The 7884-nt window shown below is 38.1% G+C and overlaps 1 protein-coding gene and 1 pseudogene across 1 annotated transcript; one reads left to right on the top strand and one right to left on the bottom strand.

The window, feature by feature from the left end:
* The first annotated feature begins 252 nt into the window (after positions 1 to 252).
* Positions 253 to 3323, top strand: LOC136226772 (serine/threonine-protein kinase-like protein CCR2). Its single transcript, XM_066015423.1, has one exon. The coding sequence runs from the start codon at positions 410 to 412 to the stop codon at positions 2666 to 2668; it is 2259 nt and encodes a 752-aa protein (XP_065871495.1). The 5' UTR covers positions 253 to 409; the 3' UTR covers positions 2669 to 3323.
* Positions 3324 to 5419: 2096 nt separating this feature from the next.
* Positions 5420 to 7658, bottom strand: LOC136227197 (serine/threonine-protein kinase-like protein CCR2; annotated as a pseudogene).
* Between the last annotated feature and the right edge of the window lie 226 nt (positions 7659 to 7884).

The raw sequence follows: 7884 nt of genomic DNA, 5'->3' as shown, positions 1-7884 counted from the left end.
GATCATCAAACAGTATTCTGATGGTATGCAGAAGACTCATCAAACACATGATTATCCGAAGACGTAGTCCCCGCGAAGTTCGCTGCCAATAATGGTAATTAATATTTGATAGTGATTTGCTCTAATTTCTTACAATAAAATAAAATAATTACTCCCATAGTCACATGCAGTCAACGCAGTTAGTGTTAAGACAGTTGGGCGTGTGATTTTTAAATTACAGTTATTCAAATTAACTAGAAGAACTCAATTTTCAGTCGGACACATCCCCTTTGACTTATAACTGTCTGAATCTCCACTTCTCCAGCAATACAAATGGCTAGAAAATCTCTTATATCACCAAACAAATACATCTTCACATTCCACATTCTTCTATTTGTTATTATTATCTCTAATCCAATAATCACTAGAAATGTCAATTCGCATCTCTGGTTTACTCATCTATTTGCTTGTATTTCTTCCAATAGCTGCTTTTGGGTATGGATCATCGGGTCCGATTGCAGCTGCATTCGGCCAAAATGGCTTCTTTTGTGCCATTGATGCTGGTGGTAAACAAAACATCATATGCTGGAATAAACTTGATAACTTTACAGCACCAACATCAACATCCTATTTCAGCTCTCTCCCGTCCATGGCATCTCTCGCTGGTGGCGAAGAGATTCTTTGTGGCATTACATCGAACACCTCTCAGGCATTTTGTTTTAGCTTGTTGAAGCCAGGTATAAATCTTGTCCCAACAAGTTTTAGAAAATATTCCTACTCACAAATTTCTGTTGGAAAATATCATGCTTGTGCTATTAAAGGATCTTATTATTCTGACTTAGAATATGGCAATGTTGATTGTTGGGAATCTAATCAAACATCTAATTCATTTCGAAATTCCGGAGATAGTCTTTTTTTAAGAGATGTAGTTTCTGGAGATGGATTTAGTTGTGGTGTTAGTAAAGAAGATGGTGTTTTCTGTTGGGGACCTAGATCAACTAATTTAGGAATTCCATCTGATCATTCTGCTGATTTTGAGATTTTAGCTTCAGGAAGAAACTCTGTTTGTGGCATTAAGAGTTCAAATAATGAAGTAGAATGCTGGGGTGATACTAATGAGTTTGGTACTCCCCCAATTGGTACCCGATTCACGCGATTAACCACTGGAGCACATCATTTTTGTGGCGTCCATGAAGATAATCATCAAGTTTTATGTTGGGGTACTGCTGATTTTTCATCAGTTCCCAAAGGTTCAGGGTTTATGACTCTTGCTTCGTCTGATTACACTAGTTGCGGTGTTAGAGAAGTAGACTTAGTTCTTGATTGCTGGGGAGTTCACCGGAAGTCCTTGCTCGATTATAGCCCTCCTCTTCAGTTATGTAGTCCAGGCAGGTGCTCATTCGCCTCTTGCCCGAATGGGAAGTTTCAATACAATGCAAGCATCCTTAATGAAGCACAGTTAACTAGTTTATGTGTTAGAAAGGATTTGAAGATTTGCTTGCCTTGCGCTACGAAATGTTCCCAAGGCTTTTTTCCCTCCAGCATGTGCAATGAGAATGCTGATAGAGTATGTTCTTCGTGTTCGCTATGCCAGAACAGCTCTTGCTCAGGTTTTTGTGGCCTTCCTTCTTCATTAAAGAGTAGGCAGACGGTGCAGCAACAACAGATAAAGAAGTTAGCGATTATCGTGGGCTCTTCAGTGGTAGTTGCCTTGCTTATTTTGATCGGTTGGTGTGTTGTTCCTCGAAAAACTAAACACGAAGAAAACAGAAAAAACCGATTCACTTTTTGCCTAGCCAAGCCAGTGGTAGAGGCTGACCCTGACCCCAGTCCACATCCTGTTTCAATAACATCGGGTATCGGAGAAACCCAAGTTTTCAGGCTATCAGAACTAAAAGATGCAACACATGGATTCAAGGAATTCAATGAACTTGGAAGAGGAAGCTTCGGGTTCGTTTACAAGGCTGTTCTATCAGATGGTAGACAAGTAGCAGTTAAGAGAGCTAATGCTGCCACTATAATACACACAAACAGCAGGGAATTCGAAGCAGAACTCGATACTTTGTGCAGTATAAGGCACATAAATATCGTGAACTTATTGGGGTATTGCGAAGAAATGGGGGAAAGGTTGCTGGTTTACGAGTTGATGCCTCATGGCTCGCTTCATGACCATCTCCATGGGGAGCTCTCTCCTCTTGATTGGAGCATGAGATTGAAGATTTCTTTACAGGCTGCGAAAGGACTCGAGTACCTTCACACTGTAGTTAAACCGCCAATCGTGCACGGAGATCTAAAGACTTCAAACATTCTACTGGATTCTGAATGGGGTGGAAGAATTGCAGACTTTGGACTTCTGAGCAGTAATGATAAGGATTTAAAAGGTGATATGGAAAGTGATGTTTATGATTTCGGGATTGTTTTGCTCGAAATTTTAAGCGGAAGGAAAGCTTATGACAGGGAATCCAGTCCTCCAGGCATTATTGAGTGGGCATTGCCTCTTATAAGAAAGGGAAGAGCAGCTGCTGTTATTGATCGGAGCGTGTCGTTACCGAGAAATGTAGAGCCACTGCTTAAACTTGCGGATGTAGCCGAGCTTGCATTAAGGGAAAATCCTAGCGACCGTCCAACCATTTCAACTGTTACTTGTTTTCTGGATCAGATTATAAAAATTGGATTGACATTATCATAAAATAAGAGGCACCACCTCTGTTGTAAAGCTTTTCTTGCAATACTATTTTCACAAAGTGAAAAAGATTGCAACAAACATTTTGCTATTTTTCTCTGTGTTCATAGTTCTTTTTGTGGTTTGTATGTAATGAGCAAGTTTTTCGTGAAGGTAATGGAGCTCGTAACAAGCAAAAATAAAAATAAATTACATAAAAAACTGAAAAAAGCCTAAGAAATAACTCTATCTATCAAACTGTTCCCGTCACAAAATCATATATATATGTCGAACCTTTCCCTCCATCTACCTTCTGCATCACAAGGGAATACGGTTTTGATCTGCTCCGCAGCTGCTGTGATGACTTTTGGCTTCCTGCAGGATTTTCAGGCTTGAACGGTTGGTCTGTAACCATTACAGAACCAGTAACAGGTGCCAGGTTTTTGTTAACAAGTGAAAGAAGACAGTTTAATGATGTGAACTACCAGACTCCGAGACTCATCTTAGCAATTGAGAAAGAAGACAGTTTAATGGTGTTAACTACCAGACTCATTGACTTCTCACAGAGAGAGTTGTTGCTCTTATCCTTGCAAGTACTGATGCTGCTGCTGATTTAGTATATCTATTTCTATACCAAATTAAGCAAATAAATGTATGAACCAAGAACATTATCCTTGCAAGTACTCATGCTGCTGATTTGGTCTGTGCATGATTCAATTATTTGTTTTAGGAAGTAAAATGAATTTCTTTACTTATACCTCCACCAACATATGTTATTTTAATTTAGGTTCGGCAGAAAAGCATTATATCTTGTTTTTATAGTAAAGGCATTATAATTTTGAAGTTAGAAATTATGGAAGGAGAACATTATCTGATATGATTAAACAGACATTATCCCAAATACAAACAACTATAAAAATGGGTTGACAAAAAAGAAACTCCAAATTAAACATTCTCTGAGAAAGTTGTATGTACATATAACTAATATTACAATTAGCAGGATGGAACATATGGTGCTAAGAAAAATTTTCACACCAAACCTAATGTCATTGATATTAGAGATTTACCCGAACATGTGATTAATATTGATCTACTTCTAAAAAGACATTACATGGTAGGATATTGTGTGTGATTAGCTTAGCTGTACTGTCACTTCCAGGGCTGCAAGCAAATTGAGCTGGACTTTGGCTAGCTCATACATTGTTCATTTAATAAATAAGTTCTAGCAAAAGAATATTTATTGGTTATGTAATACAAGTCACCAGACAGCCATTTTTCCTTCAAAAATTTCATTTAGGAGATGTGCTGAACTTTCTAGCACAAGAGTCCATTTATCAGAACAGAAGGGTTAGACACAAAACTGAAGTTGAAGAGCATGACTATAACCACATCCAACAAGAGCTAGGTAATGTATTAGCCGAAAAATAGGCTCGAGAAGAAGTTTGCACCCTAAAATATGAGCTAAAGAAAGCTCGAGAGTTCCTAGGACTCTGTCAGGATTAGGATTTCTGACTGTAAGATTAGGAATCAGAAAAGATCTTAGGAGAAGAGAAGAATAGAGAAAGAAGAGAGAAGGTTGGAGAGAGATCGAGATAAACAGAGAATAGAGAGAATTTAGAAGAAAGAAAGAAAGATTTAATTAATCAATTTCATAATGAATTATCATAGGCTCAAAAAAAGGAAAAGGAAAGTATGGCTAGCCTCCTAAATGCATGGCCCTAAAAATTCTAAGTTACCTTAAATCACTCTATTCATTCTAACCTACCTTGAATAAAAATAGGAAATATCACCTACCTTAAATAAGAATAGGAAATATAGCAATTCACTCTAAATAGGTCTAATAACCGCTGATATGGCAACAATTATAATTTCCCACAGCTGTAAACATTCCTAAATAACATCTATTAAAGCTAAATAAATACCACTTAATGTAAAAACAATTAACCACCTAATAATACCTAAATAATCCCTATCTATAATCACATCAACTACTCTTGTATCAGGCTCAGTATCTAATGATGATGCTTCCAATTCATACTCACCTGGAAATATGGCTTACAAGTGGCCTGATACCAGTAAGGTTCTAGATGAGGAACTCTACGCTTGTCTAAGTTGGTCTGCCAACATGTTAGAGAAGTATGCAAATAATCAAAGACTCTTGATTCAATCAGTAAATTGTGATGAGGACACATACAGTCATTGTAAAATGTAGAATTTTGCAAGTTCTAGTTACGTTTTGTGAATAAAACTAAGTTTTTCAAGAGTTCCATTCAGTGTTCATATTTCAAACACCAAAAATCTGTGGCTGAACATCATTGATTTTCCATCTATAAAAGATATATGAATTTATTTGATAGTAACCATATATCATTGCGGTTAAGGTTGACTTGAGTGATAAGGACCTTAAGTATCGCTTAAGTTGGATATCTCGAATTCGAGACCTAATGTATGCAGTAGAGTTTAATTGGGAAATGCACTACTTAAAGATTACTTGAACAACCTTGAACCGATCAATTGGCAAGAGCTTGTTTGATGGCATAAATTCATGAAATCAAATATCATACAGCAGTAACCAGTATGACTATGATTAGGAGACTTCACAACTCATGAGATGATGTTAAGTTTGAAATGGTTTCATCTTTAGAAAAGACAATTAAAATTAAGTTTAAGCTAATCAAACTTAAAATCAACACAACATCCCATAAATCTTTTTCCCTATGTGAAAATAGTATTGCCAGAAAAACTTTACAACAGAGGACAGTCTTGGTGCCTCTTATTTTATGACAATGTCAGTCCAATTTTCATAATCTGATCCAGAAAACTAGTAAGAGTTGAAGCAGTTGGACGCTGGCTCGGATTTTCCTTTAATGCAAGCTCTGCTACATCCGCAAGTTTAAGCAGTGGCTCTACATTTTCCGGCAATGCTAGACTGCTGTCAATAACAGCTGTTGCTCTTCCCTCTCTTATAAGAGGCAATGCCCACTCAAGTATCCCTGGAGGACTGCATTCCCTGTCATAAGCTTTCCTTCCGCTTAGAATTTCGAGCAAAACAATCCCAAAATCGTAAACATTGCTCTCCATATCGCTTTTTAAATCCTTATCATTACTGCTCAGAAGTCCAAAGTCAGCAATTCTTCCACCCCATTCAGAATCTAGTAGAATGTTTGAAGTCTTTACATCTCTGTTGTGAAGGTACTCAAGTCCTTTGGCAGCCTGTAAAGCAATCTTCAATCTCATGCTCCAATCAAGTGGACAGATCTCCCCGTGGAGATGGTCATGAAGCGTGCCATGAGGCATCAACTCGTAAACCAGCAATCTTTCCCCCATTTCTGCACAATACCCCAATAAGTTCACGATATTTATGTGCCTTATACTGCATAAAGTATGCAGTGCTGCTTCAAATTCCCTGCTGCTTATGTGTATTATAGTGGCAGCATTAGCTCTCTTCACTGCTACTTGCCTACCATCTGATAGAACAGCCTTATAAACGAACCCGAAGCTTCCTCTTCCGAGTTCATTGAATTCCTTGAATCCATGTGTTGCATGTTTTAGTTCTGACAGCCTGAAAACTTGGATTTCTCCCATACAGGATGTTTTTGAAAGAGGTTGTTGTGGACTGGGGTCAGGGCCAGCCTCTACCACTTGCTTGGCTAGCCAAAATGTGCATTGCTTTTTGATGTTTCCTTCGTGTTCAGTTTTTCGGGGAACAAAACACCAAACAATCAAAATAACCAAGGCAACTAATAACACTGAAGAGCCAACCATAATCACTAACTTCTTTATCTGTTGCTGCACCGTCCACCTACTCTTTAATGAAGAAGGAAGGCCACAATAACCCGAGCAAGAGCTGTCCTAGCACAGCGAACACGAAGTACATACTCTATCAGCATTCTCACTGCACATGCTAGAGGGGAAAAAGCCTCTGGAACATTTGGTAGCGCAAGGCAAGCAAATCCTCAAATCCTTTCTAATGCATAAACTAGTTAAATGTGCTTCATTAAGGATACTTGCATTGTATGCAAACTTCCCATTCGGACAAGATCCGAGCGAACACATGCCTGGACTATATAACTGATGAGGAGGGCTATAATCGAGCAAGAACTTCCCCTGAACTTCCCAGCAATCAAGAACTAAGTCTACTTCTCTAACACCGCAACTAGTGTAATCAGACGATGCAAGAGTCATAAAACCTGAACCTTTGGGAACTGATGAAAAATCAGCATTACCCCAACATACAACTTGATGATTGTCTTCACGGACGCCACAAAAATGATGTGCTCCAGTGGCTAAACGGGCGAATCGGGTTCCAATTGGGGGAGTAGCAAACTCATTAATTAGTATCACCCCAGCATTCTACTTCACTATTTGAAGTCTTAATCCCACAAATAGAGTTCTTTCCTGAGGCTAATATCTCAAAATCAGGAGAATGATTAGATGGAATTCCTAAATTAGTTGATCTAGGTCCCCAACAGACAACACCACCTTCTTTACTTACACCACAACTAAATCCATCTCCAGAAACTACATCTCTTAAAAAAAGACCATCTCTAGAATTTCGAAATGAATTATTAGATGTTTGATTAAATCCCCAACAATCAATGTTACCATATTTTAAGTTAGAGTAATAAGATCCTTTAATAGCACAGGCATGATATTTCCCAACAGAAATTTGTGAGTATGAATATTTTCTAAAACTGGTTGGGACAAGATTTATGCCTGGCTTCGACAAGCTAAAACAAAAAGTCTGAGAGGAGTTGGATGTAATGCCACAAATAATTCCTTGGCCACCAGCGAGAGATGCCATGGAAGGGAGAGAGCTAAAATATGATGTTGATGTTGATGTTGGTTCAAGTTTATTCCAACATATGATCTTTTGTTTACCAGCAGCATCAATGGCACAAAAGAAGCCATTTTCGCCGAATGCAGCTGCAACCGGACCTGATGATCCATAGCCAAAAGCAGCGATTGGAAGAAATACAAGAAAATAGATGACTAAACCAGAGACGTGAATCGGCATGTCTAGTGATTATCGCATAAACAAATAGAAGAATGTGGAGTGTGAAATTGTCCTTGTTTGGTGATACAAGAGATTTTATAGCCAATTTTATTGATGGAGATTCAAACACTTATAAAGTCAAAGGGGATGATGTGTTAGTCAATTGAATTGCTGAAATTTGTGCTAGTCAATTGAATAAGGCTTAATACATTATTTGCTCTCTAAACTTGTCGAAAATGGTTGATTG

Source organism: Euphorbia lathyris, chromosome 4, assembly GCF_963576675.1.
Source record: "Euphorbia lathyris chromosome 4, ddEupLath1.1, whole genome shotgun sequence".
Lineage (NCBI taxonomy): Eukaryota > Viridiplantae > Streptophyta > Magnoliopsida > Malpighiales > Euphorbiaceae > Euphorbia > Euphorbia lathyris.
This window is presented reverse-complemented; position numbering and strand designations above follow the sequence as displayed.